Raw genomic sequence first — 23,528 nt, 5'->3', positions numbered from 1 at the left:
CTGCTTAAGCCAGTACATGTCCAGGCCCGTCTGAAGTTTGCTAGAGAGCATTTGGATGATCCAGAAGAAGATTGGGAGAATGTCATATGGTCAAATGAAACCAAAATGGAACTTTTTTGGTAAAAACTCAACTCGTCGTGTTTGGAGAACAAATAATTCTGAGTTGCATCCAAAGAACACCATACCTACTGTGAAGCATGGGGGTGGAAACATCATGCTTTGGGGCTGTTTTTCTGCAAAGGGACCAGGACGACTGATCCGTGTAAAGGAAAGAATGAATGGGGCCATGTATCGTGAGATTTTGAGTGAAAACCTCCTTCCATCAGCAAGGGCATTGAAGATGAAACATGGCTGGGTCTTTCAGCATGACAATGATCCCAAGCACACCGCCTGGGCAACGAAGGAGTGGCTTCGTAAGAAGGATTTCAAGGTCCTGGAGTGGCCTAGCCAGTCTCCAGATCTCAACCCCATAGAAAATATTTGGAGGGAGTTGAAAGTCCGTGTTGCCCAGCAACAGCCCCAAAACATCACTGCTCTAGAGGAGATCTGCATGGAGGAATGGGCCAAAATACCAGCAACAGTGTGTGAAAACCTTGTGAAGACTTACAGAAAACGTTTGACCTCTGTCATTGCCGACAAAGGGTATATAACAAAGTATTGAGATAAACTTTTGTTATTGACCAAATACTTATTTTCCACCATAATTTGCAAATAAATTCATTAAAAATCCTACAACGTGATTTTCTGGATTATTTTTCTCATTTTGTCTGTCATAGTTGAAGTGTACCTATGATGAAAATTACAGGCCTCTCTCATCTTTTTAAGTGGAAGAACTTGCACAATTGGTGGCTGACTAAATACTTTTTTGCCCCACTGTATATTGTACATTGACAAAGTTACTGTGACATTCACATGTGTTTTCCCTAACGTTTGTGTCTTTCCAGCGTTTCTCAGATTTGTGCGTTAGGATCAGGTACTTCCTGTTGAGGTGCATTGTGGCTCATACTGAGGTCTTTTTGTGACACTAACAGAGTGTGTTTGTTAAATTGTTTTCTGTCTTGAGGGGATAGGAAGAGGATGTGCTCCCATATAATGTACGTACTGTACTGTAACCTACTATAATATACCAGCTTTAGATCAGTGCTAAGTTCTCCTATATGTATACCGTTTGTGCTAACATGCCAACTCTCCGTGTTTGGCTTGACAATGAGAGCAATGGAGTTGGCAAGAGCACAAACAGATCTGGGACCAGGCTTTGTTTGAAATACTAATTTGCTGCATCAATGGCCCTGTAGAATAGAACAACAAATAGCTTTTAGGTTACATTTTCTCTAACAACATATTTATTTGAATATAATAATACCTCCATATAGCCATGATTGAACTAGACAGCTTCTGACGCAGTACATGTTGGATTAGACCATTTTGAACATAAATAGTGCCACAAAACGACAGATGTCTGTTGCTGTAGCCTCATTGCTTATTTCTTCATGACTCTGCTTAGTAGAAGCACAGTAGATCTGTGTTCTAAGAAGTGCCCTGTTCCTGCACTTTCAGTATGCTTGCTGTTGTCATAGTAGCCTACTAACTAGTTCTGCTGCATAGAAGTATCAATCAGACACATGCTTGTGATCTGCTCAAAGTAAGAGATTACTTTGAGATTACCACGCCTATGAGGGCACTCATATACGTGGGGTCTATCTGTCCATGAGCACGCTGTGATCATGTGATTGAGCTCAGAGCCAGTGGTCTATGTGAAGTACAACAACAGCCTATACAGATGCAGCATTTTGGGGCCGTAGCATGAGGCCTTGCTAGGCTTGTCTCTGCATGCTGCTCCATTCTCCACGGAGACAACAGCTTTGCCAGGCTTGTAGAGCATCTCTACCCAGTATCAACCACTATGAGCAGGTGTATGTATACAGAGGGGTTTGGTGATATGGGTATCAATGAGCATTTTGAATTTACTGAATAGAAATTGAAATGACCCCAACTCTGCTGGTTTAAAATGTGTATGTATTTTTGTGTGTGCGTGTATTTCTAAATGTGTGTGTGACGACTGTGCTGTTGATCCTCAGAGCTCCTTCAACGTGGCGGTGCTGAACGTGGGTGCCCCAGCTGCGGGCATGAACGCAGCTGTCCGCTCGGCCGTCAGGGTGGGCATCACCGAGGGGCACAAGATGTTCGCCGTTAACGACGGCTTCGAGGGATTCTACAAGGGACAGGTACTGGAGTTAAGACACATGATTATAGTCATTGTATTCTTGCCCAATGAGAATGATGGTCTCACTGCCACATGATCAACAGGTTGTTTTCTCACTGTTAAACACATTTGATCATATTTGTCCCCTAGTATTGTTTACACCATTAACCTTGAAATGCAGTCTACACCATATTTTGAAAGCCATTAGAATAACAAGAACATATTTAAAATGATTAATATAAACATGACAGCGAAGCCAGGTAAGCTAAAGGTTATAGTGACCTTGTTGACTGGCTTTGCAGAGTAGAAAAGGAGCTGCCCTCTGTAAGTCACCTTTACTCTTGTGTCCCCTGCCACAGACACTGATGGTGTTTTTCAGATAAGACTTGTGTGGGAGGATAAACAGGAGTGCTTACAATTGTATTGTCAATTTTGTTGTGTATTTTGTATTTAAACGCATACATGACACTGCAACAAAATGATCCCCATGGGGACAATAAAGTCAGTAAGTAAGTCAGTAACTAAGCCAATTACTCTCACCTCTACTCTACTTTATCCAAGCCAGGCCTCTCAATCTACCCCTGTCCTTTATCCAGGCCTCTCACTCACCCCCTGTCCTTTATCCAGCCCTCTCACTCACCCCCTGTCCTTTATCCAGGCCTCTCACTCACCCCCTGTCCTTTATCCAGGCCTCTCACTCACCCCCTGTTCTTTATCCAGGCCAGGCCTCTCACTCACCCACTGCCCTTTATCCAGGCCTCTCACTCACCCCCTGTCCTTTATCCAGGCCTCTCACTCACCCCCTGTTCTTTATCCAGGCCTCTCACTCACCCCCTGTTCTTTATCCAGGCCTCTCACTCACCCCCTGTCCTTTATCCAGGCCTCTCACTCACCCCCTGTTCTTTATCCAGGCCAGGCCTCTCACTCACCCACTGCCCTTTATCCAGGCCTCTCACTCACCCCCTGTCCTTTATCCAGGCCTCTCACTCACCCCCTATCCTTTATCCAGGCCTCTCACTCACCCCCTGTCCTTTATCCAGGCCTCTCACTCACCCCCTGTTCTTTATCCAGGCCAGGCCTCTCACTCACCCCCTGTTCTTTATCCAGGCCAGGCCTCTCACTCACCCACTGTCCTTTATCCAGGCCTCTCAATCACCCCTGCCCTTTATCCAGGCCTCTCACTCACCCCCTGTCCTTTATCCAGGCCTCTCACTCACCCCCTGTTCTTTATCCAGGCCAGGCCTCTCACTCACCCCCTGTTCTTTATCCAGGCCAGGCCTCTCACTCACCCACTGTCCTTTATCCAGGCCTCTCAATCACCCCTGCCCTTTATCCAGGCCTCTCACTCACCCCCTGTCCTTTATCCAGGCCTCTCACTCACCCCCTGTTCTTTATCCAGGCCAGGCCTCTCACTCACCCCCTGTCCTTTATCCAGGCCTCTCACTCACCCCTGTCCTTTATCCAGGCCTCTCACTCACCCCTGTCCTTTATCCAGGCCTCTCACTCACCTCCTGTCCTTTATCCAGCCCTCTCACTCACCCCCTGTCCTTTATCCAGGCCAGGCCTCTCACTCCCCCCCTGTCCTTTATCCAGGCCTCTCACTCACCCCCTGTCCTTTATCCAGGCCTCTCACTCACCCCCTGTCCTTTATCCAGCCCTCTCACTCACCCCCTGTCCTTTATCCAGGCCAGGCCTCTCACTCACCCCCTGTCCTTTATCCAGGCCTCTCACTCACCCCCTGTCCTTTATCCAGCCCTCTCACTCACCCCCTGTCATTTATCCAGGCCAGGCCTCTCACTCACCTCCTGTCCTTTATCCAGGCCAGGCCTCTCACTCACCCCCTGCCCTTTCTGCAGGCCTCTCACTCACTCACTGTCCTTTATACAGGCCTCTCACTCACCCCCTGTCATTTATACAGGCCTCTCACTCACCCCCTGTCCTTTATACAGGCCTCTCACTCACTCCCTGTCCGTTATACAGGCCTCTCACTCCCTGTCATTTATACAGGCCTCTCACTCACCCAATGTCCTTTATACAGGCCAGGCCTCTCACTCGCCCTCTCTCCTTTATGCAGGCCTCTCTCTCACCACCACTCTCACCCCCGTCCTTTATGCAGAAGAGGCCTCTCACTCACCCCCTCTCCTTTATGCAGAAGAGGCCTCTCACTCACCCCCTCTCCTTTATGCAGAAGAGGCCTCTCACTCACCCCCTCTCCTTTATGCAGAAGAGGCCTCTCACTCACCCCCTCTCCTTTATGCAGAAGAGGCCTCTCACTCACCCCCTCTCCTTTATGCAGAAGAGGCCTCTCACTCACCCCCTCTCCTTTATGCAGAAGAGGCCTCTCACTCACCCCCTCTCCTTTATGCAGAAGAGGCCTCTCACTCACCCCCTCTCCTTTATGCAGAAGAGGCCTCTCACTCACCCCCTCTCCTTTATGCAGAAGAGGCCTCTCACTCACCCCCTCTATTCAGAAGAGGCCTCTCACTCACCTCCTCTCCTTTATGCAGAAGAGGCCTCTCACTCACCCCTCTCCTTTATGCAGAAGAGGCCTCTCACTCACCCCCTCTCCTTTATGCAGAAGAGGCCTCTCACTCACCCCCTCTCCTTTATGCAGAAGAGGCCTCTCACTCACCCCCTCTCCTTTATGCAGAAGAGGCCTCTCACTCACCCCTCTCCTTTATGCAGAAGAGGCCTCTCACTCACCCCCTCTCCTTTATGCAGAAGAGGCCTCTCACTCACCCCCTCTCCTTTATGCAGAAGAGGCCTCTCACTCACCCCCTCTCCTTTATGCAGAAGAGGCCTCTCACTCACCCCCTCTCCTTTATGCAGAAGAGGCCTCTCACTCACCCCCTCTCCTTTATGCAGAAGAGGCCTCTCACTCACCCCCTCTCCTTTATGCAGAAGAGGCCTCTCACTCACCCCCTCTCCTTTATGCAGAAGAGGCCTCTCACTCACCCCCTCTCCTTTATGCAGAAGAGGCCTCTCACTCACCCCCTCTCCTTTATGCAGAAGAGGCCTCTCACTCACCCCCTCTCCTTTATGCAGAAGAGGCCTCTCTCTCACCACCACTCTCACCCCCTCTCCTTTATGCAGGCCTCTCTCTCACCCCATGTCCTTTATGCAGAAGAGGTCTCTCTCTCTCACCACCACTCTCACCCCCTCTCCTTTATGCAGGCCTCTCTCTCACCCCATGTCCTTTATGCAGAAGAGGCCTCTCACTCACACCCTCTCCTTTATGCAGAAGAGGTCACTCTCTCACCACCACTCTCACCCCCTCTCCTTTATGCAGGCCTCTCTCTCACCCCCTCTCCTTTATGCAGAAGAGGCCTCTCACTCACCCCCTCTCCTTTATGCAGAAGAGGTCTCTCTCTCACCACCACTCTCACCCCCTCTCCTTTATGCAGGCCTCTCTCTCACCCCATGTCCTTTATGCAGAAGAGGCCTTTCACTCACCCCCTCTCCTTTATGCAGAAGAGGCCTCTCACTCACCCCCTCTCCTTTATGCAGAAGAGGCCTCTCACTCACCCCCTCTCCTTTATGCAGAAGAGGTCTCTCTCTCACCCCCTCTCCTTTATGCAGGCTTCTCTCTCACCCCTCTCCTTTATGCAGGCCTCTCTCTCACCCCATGTCCTTTATGCAGGCCAGGCCTCTCACTCACCCCCTCTCCTTTATGCAGAAGAGGCCTCTCACTCATCCCCTCTCCTTTATGCAGAAGAGGCCTCTCACTCACCCCCTCTCCTTGATGCAGGCCTCTCACTCACCCCCTCTCCTTGATGCAGGCTTCTCACTCACCCCTCTCATTTATGCAGGCCTCTCACTCACCCCCTCTCCTTTATGCAGGCCTCGCTCTCACCACCACTCTCACCCCCTCTCCTTTATGCAGGCCTCTCTCTCACCCCCTCTCCTTTATGCAGGCCTCTCTCTCACCCCCTCTCCTTTATGCAGGCCTCTCTCTCACCCCCTCTCCTTTATGCAGGCCTCTCTCTCACCCCCTCTCCTTTATGCAGGCCTCTCTCTCACCCCCTCTCCTTTATGCAGGCCTCTCTCTCACCCCCTCTCCTTTATGCAGGCCTCTCCCTCACCACCACTCCTTTATGCAGGCCTCGCTCTCACCCCCTCTCCTTTATGCAGGCCTCTCTCTCACCCCCTCTCCTTTATGCAGGCCTCTCTCTCACCCCCTCTCCTTTATGCAGGCCTCTCCCTCACCACCACTCCTTTATGCAGGCCTCTCTCTCACCCCCTCTCCTTTATGCAGAAGAGGCCTCTCACTCATCCCCTCTCCTTTATGCAGGCTTCTCTCTCACCCCATGTCCTTTATGCAGGCCAGGCCTCTCTCTCACCCCCTCTCCTTTATGCAGAAGAGGCCTCTCACTCACCCCCTCTCCTTTATGCAGAAGAGGCCTCTCACTCATCCCCTCTCCTTTACACAGGCCTCTCTCTCACCCCTTCTCCTTTACACAGGCCTCTCTCTCACCCCTTCTCCTTTATGCAGGCCTCTCTCTCACCCCTTCTCCTTTATGCAGGCCTCTCCCTCACCCCTTCTCCTTTATGCAGGCCTCTCTCTCACCCTTCTCCTTTACACAGGCCTCTCTCTCACCCTTCTCCTACGCAGGCCTCTCTCTCACCCTTCTCCTTTACGCAGGCCTCTCTCACCCCTTCTCCTTTACACAGGCCTCTCTCTCACCCTTCTCCTTTACGCAGGCCTCTCTCACCCCTTCTCCTTTACACAGGCCTCTCTCTCACCCCTTCTCCTTTACACAGGCCTCTCTCTCACCCCTTCTCCTTTACGCAGGCCTCTCCCTCACCCCTTCTCCTTTACGCAGGCCTCTCTCTCACCCCTTCTCCTTTATGCAGGCCTCTCTCTCACCCCTTCTCCTTTAAGCAGGCCTCTCTCTCACTTCCACTCTCACCCCCATTTCCTAGGCCTCTAACCCCTACGTTCTCACGTTCTCACCCTCACACCCACTCTCTCTGTCACCCACTCTCTCTGTCACCAGACCTCAAACAACACTGCCTTGGTCAGTCTTTGTTTCAAGGGCCCTGGGCACTCAGCTGGAGGAAAGCATGAAGGCAGGGATAAGTGATTGAAAATAATGGTCAAATGCTACTTTAACTTGCCCAACACTGAGGGATGAGTGAGACCTTGGTAGAGTACTGTTGGTAGATTAGAGCCTGCGTGCTTCAATGAGCAATAATACAGTACAATCAAGCTATCATACAAAGCAGGATAGATATTATGTCTATATCACTGACTGCAAATCTGATTTGCGTGATTGTTTTTTTTAGAATGTCATTCCTTCCTTCAGCATGTTTTGTGTCCCATTGAAATGAACGTAATGAATGAGGATGTTAGCAATTAGGAGAGCTTTATGGAGACTACTCAGAACACATTTGAAACCTCGATCTCAAACGCAGTTTTGTTGTGTTTGTGTCCACACAGATAAAGGAGATTAAATGGGGAGATGTAGGTGGTTGGACTGGACAAGGGGGGTCCATACTGGGAACAAAGAGGTAGGCCAATGAACAGAGCCCATAGAGTGCCATTTGGGACACAACAAGTGTTTCAAAACGTGCAGCATGGAAAGTCAACACTGACATATCGGGTACTGTAGATTAACACAGATTTTCATTCCTTATTTCAGAACCCTTCCAGCGAAGCATCTTGATAAGATCGCTGAACAAATCAGGATACATAACATCAATGCTTTGCTTGTTATCGGTGGATTTGAGGTATGTACAGCTCATCACAGCATCAAATGCATTGGACATTGAAATAGCAGTTTAATATTATTACAGTATTATACCACTACTATGCATTACAAAATTGTATATTGTACTTTTTATAAATGTGAAAAGTTTTTGGCATAGTCTAGTAATCCTCAAATACTTTAAGTACTTGATGGTTAAATGCATTGTCCGGCACACTGAAAAGATCTTACATTAGAATCCTATATTTTGAGTAAAATTAGTAATAGTAATACACTCTAATAGTAATACTATTAATAATCTTTGAGAAATATACTGGAATATACTCCTGTCTCATATCTTTTTCTACGTTTGTCAAACTGTTGTATTCATTCATTTCACAATCTAAAGTGACAAAATATTCTCCATTATTCCCTCCTATGATTATAAAGAACATATTTCTCCACAATTCCTAACACCCTTCAGGCTCTCCCCTCTGTGTCCCCCATATCTGTGTCAGTTACACTGTGTGGTGCTTCCTATGTCACACTGTCCGTTTTGATAGGCCCGGCTCCCTCACACTGGCTCCGCCCACCTTGTCCTGTCTTTATGGCTGTGTCCTAAATGGCACCCTATACCCTATACACTGCACTACTTTTGACCAGCCCTGGTCAAAAGTAGTGTACTATATAGGGAATAGGGTGCCATTTTGGGATGGTACCCAATTAACTCTCCGCTCTAAAGCCCTGGCTCTGCCCTGTACTGTAGGCCTTCCTGGGAGTCATGGAACTGTCCGCTGCCCGGGAGAAATATAATGAGTTCTGTGTCCCCATGGTTATGGTCCCTGCCACGGTCTCCAACAATATACCGGGCTCTGACCTCAGCATTGGCGCAGACACAGCTTTGAATGCTATTACTGATGTAAGTCTGGCTGGGGGTCAGAGGTCGCAAGTTTACGTGTTTTAAGAACACCCTCCAGCCAATCAGAATTGGGGGCTTCACTGATCGCAGCTCGGGCGTGACATTTACCAGCATCACAACTGGCTGAATGTAACTGAGCATTACCTAAAGGCACCAAACTGATTTGTGTTGACCGAGGTATGCATGTGCTACTTTATCATCTGAAAGGAAATAGTTAGGTAGAGTTTAAAAAGCCACAGTAAACACTAAATGAAAGAGTTAGATATAGTATGACAACTTATCCTCTGATCAGTTGCAATAGACTCTATTGTACAAACAGTGATTTCATTAAAATTCAACCCATGTAAAGAGGTGGAGTAGTATATGATTGGTAGTGGTAGGAGTAGGATTAGGGATACTAGGGGTAGGGGTGTAATTTGGGTTAGGTATACTAGGGGTAGGGGTGTAATCTGGGTTAGGTATACTAGGGGTAGGGGTGTAATCTGGGTTAGGTATACTAGGGGTAGGGTTGTAATCTGGGTTAGGTATACTAGGGGTAGGGTTGTAATTTGGGTTAGGTATATTAGGGGTAGGGGTATAATTTGGGTTAGGTATATTAGGGGTAGGGGTGTAATTTGGGTTAGGTATATTAGGGGTAGGGGTGTAATTTGGGTTAGGTATATTAGGGGTAGGGGTGTAATTTGGGTTAGGTATATTAGGGGTAGGGGTGTAATCTGGGTTAGGTATACTAGGGGTAGGGGTGTAATTTGGGTTAGGTATATTAGGGGTAGGGGTGTAATTTGGGCTAGGTATATTAGGGGTAGGGGTGTAATCTGGGTTAGGTATACTAGGGGTAGGGGTGTAATTTGGGTTAGGTATATTAGGGGTAGGGGTGTAATTTGGGCTAGGTATATTAGGGGTAGGGGTGTAATCTGGGTTAGGTATACTAGGGGTAGGGGTGAAATTTGGGTTAGGTATATTAGGGGTAGGGGTGTAATTTGGGTTAGGTATATTAGGGGTAGGGGTGTAATCTGGGTTAGGTATACTAGGGGTAGGGGTGTAATTTGGGTTAGGTATATTAGGGGTAGGGGTGTAATTTGGGCTAGGTATATTAGGGGTAGGGGTGTAATCTGGGTTAGGTATACTAGGGGTAGGGGTGTAATTTGGGTTAGGTATATTAGGGGTAGGGGTGTAATTTGGGCTAGGTATATTAGGGGTAGGGGTGTAATCTGGGTTAGGTATACTAGGGGTAGGGGTGAAATTTGGGTTAGGTATATTAGGGGTAGGGGTGTAATCTGGGTTAGGTATATTAGGGGTAGGGGTGCAATTTGGGTTAGGTATATTAGGGGTAGGGGTGTAATTTGGGCTAGGTATATTAGGGGTAGGGGTGTAATCTGGGTTAGGTATATTAGGGGTAGGGGTGTAATTTGGGCTAGGTATATTAGGGGTAGGGGTGTAATCTGGGTTAGGTATATTAGGGGTAGGGGTGTAATTTGGGTTAGGTATATTAGGAGTAGGGGTGTAATCTGGGTTAGGTATACTAGGGGTAGGGGTGTAATCTGGGTTAGGTATACTAGGGGTAGGGGTGTAATTTGGGTTATGTATACTAGGGGTAGGGGTGTAATTTGGGTTAGGTATATTAGGGGTAGGGGTAGGGGTGGTATTAGGAGTAGGTACAGTGCCTTCAGAAAGTATTCATACCTCTTGACTTATTCCACTTTTGTTGTGTTGCAGCCTAAGTTCAACATTGGTTACATTTTGCGGGTGGGGGGGGGGGGGGGGGTCTCTCACCAATCTACACACAATACCCCATAATGACAAAGTGAAAACCTGTTTTTTAGACACTTTTGCAGTTTTATTGGAAATGAAATACAGAAATATCTCAGTTACATAAGTAGTCACACCCCTGAGTCAATAATTTGTAGAAGCATCTTTGGCAGCCATGACAGCTGTGAGTCTTTCTGGGTGAGTCTCTAAGAGACTTTCCACACCTTGATTTTGCAACATTTGCCTATTATTCTTTTCAAAATTCTTCAAGCTCTGTCAAATTGGTTGTAGATCACTGCTAAACATGTAGATTTAAGTCAAAACTACCTCAGCCACTCAGGAACATTCACTGTCGTCTTGGTAAGCAACTCCAATGTAGAGTTGGCCTTGTGTTTTAGGTTATTGTCCCGCTGAAACAATCTCCTGGTGTCTGGTGGAAAGCTGACAAGGTTTTTCTCTAAGATTTTGCCTGTACTTAGCTCCATTGCATGTAGTTTTTTTATCCTGAAAAACTCCCCAGTCCTTAACGATTACAAGCATACCCATAACATGATGCAGCCACCACTATGCTTGAAAGTATTGAAAGTGGTACTCAGTAATGTGACGTGGTGAGGTTGGACCCAGGTGCAGAGAAGAGACCAGACCAGGAATCAGTGGTTCAGGATAAACATAATACTTCACTGAGAAACAGTAGCCGCAGGACCACAGTACACTGGAAAAAAATAAAATAAACAATAAGTCTCAAAAACTCACTCAGGAAACGACCACACACAGTAAACAATTCAAGCTTCTGCAAAGGACCACAGAAAAAAAAGAATAAGACATACCGGAGTCCAATAAAAGTCTCTAGGGCGGTCTCTGCCACCCTCTGTCAGGAGGAACCATGACAAGTAATGTGTTATATTGATTTGCCCCAAACATAACATTTTGTATTCAGGACAAAAAGTGAATTGCTTGGCCAGGTTTTTTGCAGTATTTCTTTAGTGCCTTGTTGCAAATATGATGCTTCCTTTTATTACTCTGTCAATTACGTTAGCATTGTGGAGTAATTCCAAATGTTGTTAATCAATCCTCAGTTTTCTCTTATCACAACCATTAAACTATATAACTGTGTTAGACACCATTGGCCTCGTAGTGAAATCTCTGAGCTGTTTCCTTCCTATCTGAGTTAGGAAGGACGCCTGTATCTTTGTAGTGACTGAGTGTATTGATACATCATCCAAAGTGTCATTAATAACTTCACCATGCTCAAAGGGATATTCAATGTCATATTTTTTTTTACCCATCTACCAATAGATGCTCTTCTTTGCGAGGCATTGGAAAACCTTGCTGGTCTTTGTGGCCAAATCTGTTGAAAATCACTGCTTGACATGGGACCTTAGGTACATAGACGAGGTAGTCATTCAAAAATCATGTTAAACACTGTTATTGCACACAAAGTGAGACCATGCAATTATTATGTGACTTGTTAAGCATTTTACTTATTTAGGTTTACCATAACAAAGGGTTTGAATTCTTATTGACTCAAGACATTTCAGATTTTCATTTTTGTATTAATTTGTAAACATTTCTAAAACATAATTCCACTTTGACATGATGGGGTATTGGGTGTAGGCCAGTGACAAACACATCTACATTTAATCCATTTTAAATTCAGGCTGGAACACAACAACATGTGAATACTTTCTGAAGGCACTGTATATTAGGGGTTGGAGTAGTATTAGGGGTTGGCAATTAAGGGTCGCGGTAGGATTAGTTTTAGGGGTAGGTAATTAGGGGTAGGGGAGACTTAGTTTTAGGGTTAGGTATGTTGGGGGTTGGAGTAGTATTAGGGGAGGTATATTTGGGGTATGAGTAGTATTAGGGGTAGTGTTAGGGGGAGGTATATTAAGGGTAGATATTAGTGACAGGGGTAGAATTAGGGGAGTAGTACTATATGGGGGTAAGGTTGTATTAGGGATAGGTATATTAGGGGTAGTATTAGGGGTAGGGGTAGTATTATGGGTAGGTGTATTAGGGGTAGGTATATTAGGGGTAAGGTTGTATTAGGGATAGGTATATTAGGGGTAGGGGTAGTATTAGGGATAGGTATATTAGGGGTAGGGGTAGTATTAGGGATAGGTATATTAGGGGTAGGGGTAGTATTAGGGGTAGGTATATTAGGGGTAAGGTTGTATTAGGGATAGGTATATTAGGGGTAGGGGTAGTATTAGGGGTAGGTATATTAGGGGTAAGGTTGTATTAGGGATAGGTATATTAGGGGTAGGGGTAGTATTAGGGATAGGTATATTAGGGATAGGTATATTAGGGGTAGTGTAGTATTAGGGATAGGTATATTGGAGGTAGGGGTAGTATTAGGGGTAGGTATATTAGGGGTAGGGGTAGTATTAGGGATAGGTATATTAGGGGTAGGGGTAGTATTAGGGATAGGTATATTGGAGGTAGGGGTTGTATTAGGGATAGGTATATTAGGGGTAGGGGTTGTATTAGGGATAGGTATATTAGGGGTAGGGGTAGTATTAGGGATAGGTATATTAGGGGTAGGGGTAGTATTAGGGATAGGTATATTAGGGGTAGGGGTTGTATTAGGGATAGGTATATTAGGGGTAGGGGTTGTATTAGGGATAGGTATATTAGGGGTAGGGGTTGTATTAGGGATAGGTATATTAGGGGTAGGGGTAGTATTAGGGATAGGTATATTAGGGGTAGGGGTAGTATTAGGGATAGGTATATTAGGGGTAGGGGTAGTAATAGGGGTAGGTATATTAGGGGTAGGGCTTGTATTAGGGATAGGTATATTAGGGGTAGGGGTAGTATTAGGGATAGGTATATTAGGGGTAGTATTAGGGGTAGGTATATTAGGGGTAGGGGTAGTATTAGGGGTAGGTATATTAGGGGTAGGGTAGTATTGGGGGTAGGTATATTAGGGGTAGGGTAGTATTAGGGATAGGTATATTGGAGGTAGGGGTAGTATTAGGGATAGGTATATTAGGGGTAGTATTACGTGTAGGTGTATTAGGGGTAGGTAATTTATGGGTTGGGAGGGTATTAGGGGTAGGTGTGTTAGGGGTAGTATTAGGGGTAGGGGTAGGTTGTTAGGGGTAGGATTCGTTTTAGGGGTATATTATGGATAGGTATATTAGGGGTAGGGTAGTATTAGGGATAGGTATATTGGAGGTAGGGGTAGTATTAGGGGTAGGTATATTATGGATAGGTATATTAGGGGTAGGGTAGTATTAGGGATAGGTATATTGGAGGTAGGGGTAGTATTAGGGGTAGGTATAATAGGGGTAGGGGTAGTATTAGGAATATGTATATTAGGGGTAGGGGTAGGGGTAGTATTAGGGATAGGTATATTAGGGGTAGGGGTAGTATTAGGGATAGGTATATTAGGGATAGGTATATTAGGGGTAGTGTAGTATTAGGGATAGGTATATTGGAGGTAGGGGTAGTATTAGGGGTAGGTATATTATGGATAGGTATATTAGGGGTAGGGTAGTATTAGGGATAGGTATATTGGAGGTAGGGGTAGTATTAGGGGTAGGTATATTAGGGGTAGGGGTAGGGGTAGTATTAGGGATAGGTATATTAGGGGTAGGGGTAGTATTAGGGATAGGTATATTAGGGGTAGGGGTAGTATTAGGGGTAGGTATATTAGGGGTAGGGGTAGTATTAGGGGTAGGTATATTAGGGGTAGGGGTAGTATTAGGAATATGTATATTAGGGGTAGGGGTAGTATTAGGGATAGGTATATTAGGGGTAGGGGTAGTATTAGGGATAGGTATATTAGGGGTTGTATTACGTGTAGGCGTATTAGGGGTAGGTAATTTATGGGTAGGGAGGGTATTAGGGGTAGGTGTGTTAGGGGTAGTATTAGGGGTAGGGGTAGGTTGTTAGGGGTAGGATTCGTTTTAGGGGTAGGTATATTATGGATAGGTATATTAGGGGGAGGGGTATTATTAGGGGTAGGAGTAGTAATAGGGGTAGGAGCAGTATTAGGGGTAGGTATATTAGGGGGAGGTAGATTAGGGGTATGGGTAGTATTAGGGGGAGGTATATTAGGGGTAGGTGTCGTATTAGGGGAGTACAACTATATTATGGGTAGGGAGGTATTAGGGGTAGGTATATTGGAGGTAGGGGTAGTGTTAGTGGTAGGTATATCAGAGGTAGGGGTAGTATTAGTGGTAGGTATATCAAATCAAATGTATTTATATAGCCCTTCTTACATCAGCTGATATATCAAAGTGCTGTACAGAAACCCAGCCTAAAACCCCAAACAGCAAGCAATGCAGGTGTAGAAGCATGTGGCAAGGTTAGGTATATTAAGTTAGGTATAATAGGGGTAGGGCATTTTTCCTATTTTGTTGCCATACAACCTGGAATTAAAATAGATTTTTCAGGGGGTTGTATAATTTGATTTACACAACAAGCCTACCACTTTGAAGATGAAAAACATATTTTTTCTTCTGAAACAAACACTCTTCTGTAAAGCCCAGCTCTGTGTAGTGTACGGCTTAGTGGTCCTATGGACAGATACTCCAATCTCCACTGTGGAGCTTTGCAGCTCCTTCAGGGTTATCTTTGGTCTCTTTGTTGCCTCTCTGATTAATGTCCTCCTTGCCTGGTCTGTGAGTTTTGGTGGGCAGCCCTCTCTTGGCAGGTTTGTTGTGGTGCCATATTCTTTCCATTTTTTAATAATGGATTTAATGGTGTTCCGTGGGATGTTCAAAGTTTCTGATATTTTTTATAACCCAACACTGATCTGTACTTCTCCACAACATTGTCCCTGACCTGTTTGGAGAGCTCCTTGGTCTTCATAGTGCCGCTTGCTTGGTAGTCCCCCTTGCCTAGTGGTGTTGCAGACTCTGGGGCCTTTCAGAACAGGTGTGTATATATATACTGAGATCATGTGACAGATCATGTGACACTTTGATTGCACACAGGTAGACTTCTGAAGGACATTGGTTGCACCAAATCTTATTTAGGGGCTTCATAGCAAAGGGGTGAATACATCTGCACCACTTTTCTGTTTTTATTGTTTAGCATTTTTTGAAACAAGTTATTTTTTTCATTTCACTTCACCAATTTGGACTATTTTGTGTATGTCCATTACATGAAATCCAAATAAAATATTTTTAAATGACAGGTTGTAATGCAAGAAAATAGGAAAAACGGCAAGGGGGTGAATCATTTTGCAAGACACTGTATATTAAGGGTAGGGGTAGTATTAGGGGTAGGGGTAATATTAGGAGTGTTGTACTATATTAGGGCTAGTTCTTTCAGTCTGAGGCCTCTGGTGTCTGTTGTTCTTGCTGGTAAATGTCATAGTGGAGCTCTCAGTTAGGTCCCAGGTAAGTGGTAGATAGGGGCATGCACTAGTGACGTGGCATGTTTTGCACCCTGCCACTTCCATTGTTCTCCCTGCACCCTGTTTACTAAACATGATGAGATGTCTGGTCCCTGGTCTGGTTTAACACAACCCGTAGCTCTACAACACTCCTATCCTGCTATCCAAATGGCTACAAGCCAGGTGAATGAGGTGGATGAGGTGGAGGTTTGGAAGAGAAGGTTATGAATGAAGTAGAAGTAGTAGGCGTACTAACATTTAGATGTTTTCTCTAACCAATCATTTTACTTTACCCATCTAGTTGATTTTATTTCTATTATCAACAAAAGCTAGATTCTCACGAAGCATCTGAAACAAATATACACTATACTCTATTGGAGAAAGAAGTTAATTCACTTTAATAACTTTAATAAAGGGAGATTAAATGATTCATAGAATAGTAATCTAATTGTTGTCTTCAACCAGGACAGACCACCATTTTATTTTGAACACGATTGTCTGCATGGGTAGAGGACCTGATGGATAACGACCAGCATTTTGCCACTTGCGTACAAAAGTTCCCTCACGTCGTGAGGTCAAGTGCAGTATCGCCAGGCTGCATTGTGACTGACCGAGTCTACTGTAGTTTCCACGACAACACTTATGTCTGTCTGCCAGCTAAGGTGACCAACCAACCCCGCCCCTCTTCGGTCTCGTCTTTGCCAATGGGATACCAAGCCAACTCCTCTCTTGCACGGAAAGAGCGGAAAGAGATACTACATGGTGTAGGGTGTACATCAGGCCTTAATAGGGTAACATTTAGTATGATCTGCCTCCCAAATGAGAGCCTATTCCCTTTATACTGCACTACTTTTGACCAGAGCCCTATGGGCTATATATTGCACTACATAGGGATTAGGGTGCCATTTGGGACAAGACCCATACTAGGGTACCGTGTAGTAGGGTCTCTCTGAGTATGAGATGCTCCACCTAGTGGTGTAACGCGTTTGTGCCGCACCACTTCACCAGGCGTTTGAGTGTCTGCTGCAGCTCTATGAGGCCCGGACCAGCCATGAGGACTTTTGCATCCCGATGTGTGTGCTGCCTGCCACCATTAGTAACAATGTGCCTGGTACTGATCTGAGTATCGGGGCAGACACTTCCCTCAATGCCATCGTGGAGGTAAGGTAGAACTCACATAGCCTGGTCCCAGATCTGTTTATGCTTTTGCCAACTCCATTGGTGTCATTGTCAAGCCAAGCATGACAAGGAGTGGCAATGAGTTGGCATGATAGCACAAACAGACTGGCACTCAGGCTAGAACACAGCTTTTAACAGGGTTGAAATGATACTGTACCATTTGAAGTTATCAGTGATCACTAGATTTGTATTATTATGCGGTCTGCTTTCCTAGAGATCTACAAGTCATAATTATTTGCTCAAAAACTAGTTCACTTATTGGACCGATGTGCGACCCTAGTTGACATTGTGAAACTATTGTGGGAATATAGACTGACAACAGACAGATATTTCCCATGATTTCTCTTCCACATTCACACGCACACAATGGTAACAACCCCATTTGTGTACACTTAGAACATACATGCTTTACTAGTTAGAATTAGACATCCTGTTCCTTTACTAACTGGTTCCTGGTTTGATGTTATGGAAGAATTCTTTGAGACTAGAGCTGCATCCTGGTAAATCTTGAAATGCTGTTTGTATTTTATGATCGTATTATATTGTGACATGGAGCATGTTTTGGGTAATTGTGTGAGCATGTTTGATACCAATACAGAGCATTTTGTATGTACAGTAGCTATTACCTAACAAAACGACATTGTCTGCATGTTATTGATAATCGTAACATTGGTTTGTGTCACAAATGCCACCCTATTCCCTTATAGTGAACAACTTTTGACCAGAGCCTTATTCGCCCTGGTCAAAAGTAATGCACTAAAAAGGGAATAGGGTGCCATTATGGACACAACCTGTGTGCCTATTTGATCTGACTATGAGCATCTGTGTGTGTGTCAGACATGTGACCGCATCAAGCAGTCTGCCAGTGGGACCAAGCGGCGTGTGTTCATCATTGAGACCATGGGGGGGTACTGTGGGTACCTGGCCAGTGTCGGGGGGCTGGCTGCGGGGGCTGACGCTGTCTACATCTATGAGGAACCTTTCGACATCAGAGACCTCCAGGTGAGGGACATTGTTTTACATAAGGTAGAAAAATTCTAGTAACTTTCCAGAAATTCCTAGGTTTTACAGAAATTCTGGTTGGAAGATTCCTGGCATCAGGAGGGAATATGCAGGATAAGACTGCTAAATAGCTACCCGGACTATCTGCATTGACCCTTTTTTCACTAGCTCTTTTGACTCATCACATACGCTGCTGTTACTGATTATTATCGATCTGTTGCCTAGTGACTTCATTTTTTAAATTTTTATTTATTTATTTTATTTCACCTTTATTTAACCAGGTAGGCTAGTTGAGAACAAGTTTTCATTTGCAACTGCGACCTGGCCAAGATAAAGCATAGCAGTGTGAAATGACTTAAATGTAAACAGACAACACAGCGTTACACATGGAGTAAACAATTAACAAGTCAATAACACAGTAAAAAAAAGGGGAGTCTATATACATTGTGTGCAAAAGGCATGAGGAGGTAGGCGAATAATTACAATTTTGCAGATTAACACTGGAGTGATAAATGATCAGATGGTCATGTACAGGTAGAGATATTGGTGTGCAAAAGAGCAGAAAAGTAAATAAATAAAAACAGTATGGGGATGAGGTAGGTGAAAATGGGTGGGATATTTACCAATAGACTATGTACAGCTGCAGCGATCGGTTAGCTGCTCAGATAGCAGATGTTTGAAGTTGGTGAGGGAGATAAAAGTCTCCAACTTCAGGGATTTTTGCAATTCGTTCCAGTCACAGGCAGCAGAGTATTGGAACGAAAGGCGCCCAAATGAGGTGTCGGCTTTAGGGATGATCAGTGAGATACACCTGCTGGAGCGCGTGCTACGGATGGGTGTTGCCATCGTGACCAGTGAACTGAGATAAGGCGGAGCTTTACCTAGCATGGACTTGTAGATGACCTGGAGCCAGTGGGTCTGGCGACGAATATGTAGCGAGGGCCAGCCGACTAGAGCATACAAGTCGCAGTGGTGGGTGGTATAAGGTGCTTTAGTGACAAAACGGATGGCACTGTGATAAACTGCATCCAGTTTGCTGAGTAGAGTGTTGGAAGCTATTTTAAGTCGAGGATCGGTAGGATAGTCAGTTTTACTAGGGTAAGTTTGGCGGCGTGAGTGAAGGAGGCTTTGTTGCGGAATAGAAAGCCGATTCTTGATTTGATTTTCGATTGGAGATGTTTGATATGAGTCTGAAAGGAGAGTTTACAGTCTAGCCAGACACCTAGGTACTTATAGATGTCCACATATTCAAGGTCGGAACCATCCAGGGTGGTGATGCTAGTCGGGCGTGGCAGCGATCGGTTGAAAAGCATGCATTTGGTTTTACTAACGTTTAAGAGCAGTTGGAGGCCACGGAAGGAGTGTTGTATGCTCGTTTGGAGGTTAAATAGCACAGTGTCCAAGGACAGGCCGGAAGTATATAGAATGGTGTCATCTGCGTAGAGGTGGATCAGGGAATCGCCCGCAGCAAGAGCAACATCATTGATATATACAGAGAAAAGAGTCGGCCCGAGAATTGAACCCTGTGGCACCCCCATAGAGACTGCCAGAGGACCGGACAGTATGCCCTCCGATTTGACACACTGAACTCTGTCTGCAAAGTAATTGGTGAACCAGGTAAGGCAGTCATCCGAAAAACCGAGGCTACTGAGTCTGCCGATAAGAATATGGTGATTGACAGAGTCAAAAGCTTTGGCAAGGTCGATGAAGACGGCTGCACAGTACTGTCTTTTATCGATGGCGGTTATGATATCATTTAGTACCTTGAGCGTGGCTGAGGTGCACCCGTGACCGGCTCGGAAACCAGATTGCACAGCGGAGAAGGTACGGTGGGATTCGAGATGGTCAGTGACCTGTTTGTTGACTTGGCTTTCGAAGACCTTAGATAGGCAGGGCAGGATGGATATAGGTCTGTAACAGTTTGGGTCCAGGGTGTCTCCCCCTTTGAAGAGGGGATGACTGCGGCAGCTTTCCAATCCTTGGGGATCTCAGACGATATGAAAGAGAGGTTGAACAGGCTGGTAATAGGGGTTGCGACAATGGCGGCAGATAGTTTCAGAAATAGAGGGTCCAGATTGTCAAGCCCAGCTGATTTGTACGGGTCCAGGTTTTGCAGCTCTTTCAGAACATCTGCTATCTGGATTTGGGTAAAGGAGAACCTGGAGAGGCTTGGGCGAGGAGCTGCGGGGGGGGCGGGGCTGTTGGCCGAGGTTGGAGTAGCCAGGCGGAAGGCATGGCCAGCCGTTGAGAAATGCTTGTTGAAATTTTCGATAATCATGGATTTATCATCCCTACCTATATGTACATACAGTATCTACCTCAATTACCTTGGACCCCTGCACAGACTTGATACTGGTACCCCGCGTATATAGCCAAGTTAATCGTTACTCATTGTGTATTTATTCCTTGTGTTATTATTTATCTTTTTGTTCTCTCTGCGTTGTAGGGAAGGACCCGTAAGTAAGCATTTCACTGTCCACACCTGTTGTTTACGAAGCATGTGACACATACAATTTGATTTGGAATCCTCCAACCAGGAATTATAGAAAACCTGGCAATTGTGGAATCTCAGTTTTATACAGTATACACTGTTATAAACCTAAATATTTCCATCAAAGTTAATTCCTCATTGGAATCCATAGTAACTGATGTACTCTCTCCTCCCTCGGTGCAACAGGGCCTCTATTTTAGGAGTGCTCAAGTGACCCAGATTACAGTACATTACAGTACCTAGCTATGGTGGTTATTAATAGGTAGAACGCATCATCATTCCAGGAGTGTTAAGCTCTGATCAAGACAGATCTCATTGTTATGGTTTGAGGAGGCCTACTCAACAGCACTAGAGTGTTGTTGTCGTGCTAGTTGTTATTGTCTGAGAGACATTCTGCTGTTGTCAGGTACACAAATGTTGTAGAGCCCTTCAGATCATGGAAGTCTCCTTCTAAGACCTGTAACAAATGACAGATAAAATCATTTGTATTATTTAATGCAATGAATATGATACATTATTATTTAATGTAATAAATGTTATATATACGCTCCATTGTGGAACAAGGTGATGTCGATATTTACCCATGTGTTGCAAAGTGCACACACTCATTATAAACAAAAGATAAGGTTGAGTGTAATTCATTGGTCTAGCATATGTTCCATCGGCATGCTGTATACTGTAGCCTACTTTAATTGGAGTGAATGGCGACAACTCATCCAAGTAGGGGACAGAACAGCAGTAAGAAGTGTGCCACCTCCTGGTCACCAGAGCACTCTGCAGAACTCTGTCCCTGAGACACAGCAGAGAGATGAGCTTCGTTCTGCAGCTCGGAAAGCTCACGTAGGTTACAGATGGGAGGTGGAAAACTCTAGAATACTTCACTTATCACAGATAATGTGAGGCTTTTCTCTCTGCTTCAGTCCAACGTCGAGCATTTGACAGAGAAGATGAAGACGGGCATCCAGAGGGGCTTGGTGCTGAGGTAAGGAAGAGCTCATGTCTGGCATGATCACCTCTTTACAAATGTACAGTATGTTAACAATAAAGGCACACATGTACGTAGCCAGCTATGTATGATAGTCTTACTAGATTTATGCCACACTGTGTAGGCTACTAATACAAATTATTTGTATCTTAAAATACTCTACCTTTTGTGATGATCTATCGAGGCTCTATAGAGACCACTCAATATTTCTCAGTATTACTCAACACAATAGGAAGAATCACCCTGTAACGCAGCAGCAGGACAAATGGAACCTTGACATTGTGTCTGTGTGATGTTTCAGGAATGAGAACTCCAATGAGAACTTCACCACAGATTTCATCTACCAGCTGTACTCTGAGGAGGGGAAAGGAGTGTTCGACTGCAGGAAGAATGTCCTTGGACATATGCAGCAGGTGTGGTTACAGACACACACACACTGTAGCCCAATTGCAACTGATACCACTCAGATGTGAATTGAATGACAGCATACTGTATATTGATCATGTTACTGTGTAATCCACATATTACCATAGTTTATGACATGAACCTGACCTGAGTAAAACAGATTATTTATTCTATTTCCAAAGGGAGGTGCTCCTTCCCCATTCGACAGGAACTTTGGAACGAAGATTGCAGCCAAAGCAATTCAATGGATTTCAAGAAAGCTCAAGGAGTCATATAAAGAAGGTAGAGTACATGTTCTGAATTTAATACAAAAAAAAAATACTACCAAAAAACCCCCCGAAAATGCTTTTTTTAGTTTGCATATTGGTTAATATACGTCCTAAATGGCACCGTATCAACTATATAGTGCACTACTTTTGACCATGGTCCATAGGGGGAATAGGGTGTAATTTGGACTCTTAATAAGTGTGCCTGACTGTATTTGTTCTCCTTGTGCAGGGAAGGTGTTTGCTAACACAGAGGACACTGCCTGTTTGCTGGGGATGCGTCGCAGAGCCATGGTCTTCCAACCAGTGGTGCAGCTCAAAGACCAAACAGACTTTGTGTAAGGCAACTTTTCCATGTTGTGTAGACCAAGGTAGCACAAGGTTAACATTCTTCCTTCAGTTTAACTGGCAATGTCCACCCGTATAAAACAAAGTGCCAAATTGAGTGCATTAACTAAAGCTTCAAACTGTTTATTTTATGTCATCATGGTCTCGTGTGTGTGTGTGTGTGTGTGTGTGTATGTTTTGTCCTATTCTACCCTATCAGCCACAGGATCCCTAAGGAACAGTGGTGGTTGAAGCTCCGCCCCCTGATGAAGATCCTGGCTAAATACAAGACCAGCTACGACGTGTCTGACTCTGGCCAGCTGGAGCATGTGACCCGGGTCAGGCCCAAGAAGGTGGACTGAACTGACCAGCACAGTCTGGATAGGCTAAGTCTTTAGATTGGATCAGCTCAGAGCAGACCAGCCCTTTCACTCAGTCCCATACTCATAGCTACTTAGGGCTCAATTGCCCACCCTTCTTCTGAAGTATGCACTTGTACACTTTCTCATATGGATTTTACACTGGTAGAAACTGCTTACACCAATCCTATGCTTTTAAATTCATGATGGGCAGTGTGCAAGTGCACACTTTTGGAAAAGGGTGGAGAACCAGGATGTAGACCTAGTCTACTCCCATAGGTGCTTCTTCCCTCTCCGTCTTCTTCTAAAGGGAGAGCTGTTTATCCCGCCACCTACTGTAGGTCTACTCCATTGTTACGTTGTGTTGTCACTCCGTACTTGCACTTTGTATCAATCCTGGGTTGGCATCTAAGAGTAGGTCATGTTAGTTCCGCTGCTGTATTTTGTGGCTTAGTTGAGGATCTGTTTGTGAAACCCATTTGAATGTTAACTCACTGTGTGATCAGAGTGTTTTCTCCAAGTATTAAAGAATGTTTATTGTGATGACAATTGTGAAACCTCAATGTGAAGTTCACGTCACCTCTCCTCACCACACTATTCAACATTTGAGGT

At 45.1% G+C, this 23,528-nt stretch overlaps 1 protein-coding gene across 11 annotated transcripts in view; it reads left to right on the top strand.

The window, feature by feature from the left end:
* The window catches only part of LOC135558654 (ATP-dependent 6-phosphofructokinase, platelet type-like), a 39,776-nt gene extending 16,311 nt beyond the window's left edge, over positions 1-23,465 (top strand). For 3 of the 11 annotated variants that reach the window (XM_064992635.1, XM_064992638.1, XM_064992640.1), the window contains 11 exons: positions 1,071-1,094; positions 2,079-2,225; positions 7,644-7,714; positions 7,846-7,933; positions 16,911-17,063; positions 17,919-18,083; positions 21,495-21,556; positions 21,861-21,972; positions 22,147-22,246; positions 22,463-22,568; positions 22,778-23,465. In XM_064992635.1, the coding sequence (XP_064848707.1) occupies positions 1,071-1,094; positions 2,079-2,225; positions 7,644-7,714; positions 7,846-7,933; positions 16,911-17,063; positions 17,919-18,083; positions 21,495-21,556; positions 21,861-21,972; positions 22,147-22,246; positions 22,463-22,568; positions 22,778-22,919 (1,170 nt within the window). In that variant the 3' untranslated portion in view covers positions 22,920-23,465. Of the gene's footprint in view, positions 1-1,070; positions 1,095-2,078; positions 2,226-7,643; positions 7,715-7,845; positions 7,934-8,656; positions 8,810-16,910; positions 17,064-17,918; positions 18,084-21,494; positions 21,557-21,860; positions 21,973-22,146; positions 22,247-22,462; positions 22,569-22,777 lie in introns of all 11 variants that reach the window. The other 8 variants (XM_064992637.1, XM_064992641.1, XM_064992643.1 and 5 more) reach the window with 4 other exon arrangements.
* Positions 23,466-23,528: the final 63 nt, after the last annotated feature.

This window comes from Oncorhynchus masou, chromosome 17 (genome assembly GCF_036934945.1).
Source record: "Oncorhynchus masou masou isolate Uvic2021 chromosome 17, UVic_Omas_1.1, whole genome shotgun sequence".
NCBI lineage: Eukaryota > Metazoa > Chordata > Actinopteri > Salmoniformes > Salmonidae > Oncorhynchus > Oncorhynchus masou.
Note: the sequence above shows the minus strand (reverse complement) of the source record. Positions and strands in the feature narration are given on the sequence as shown.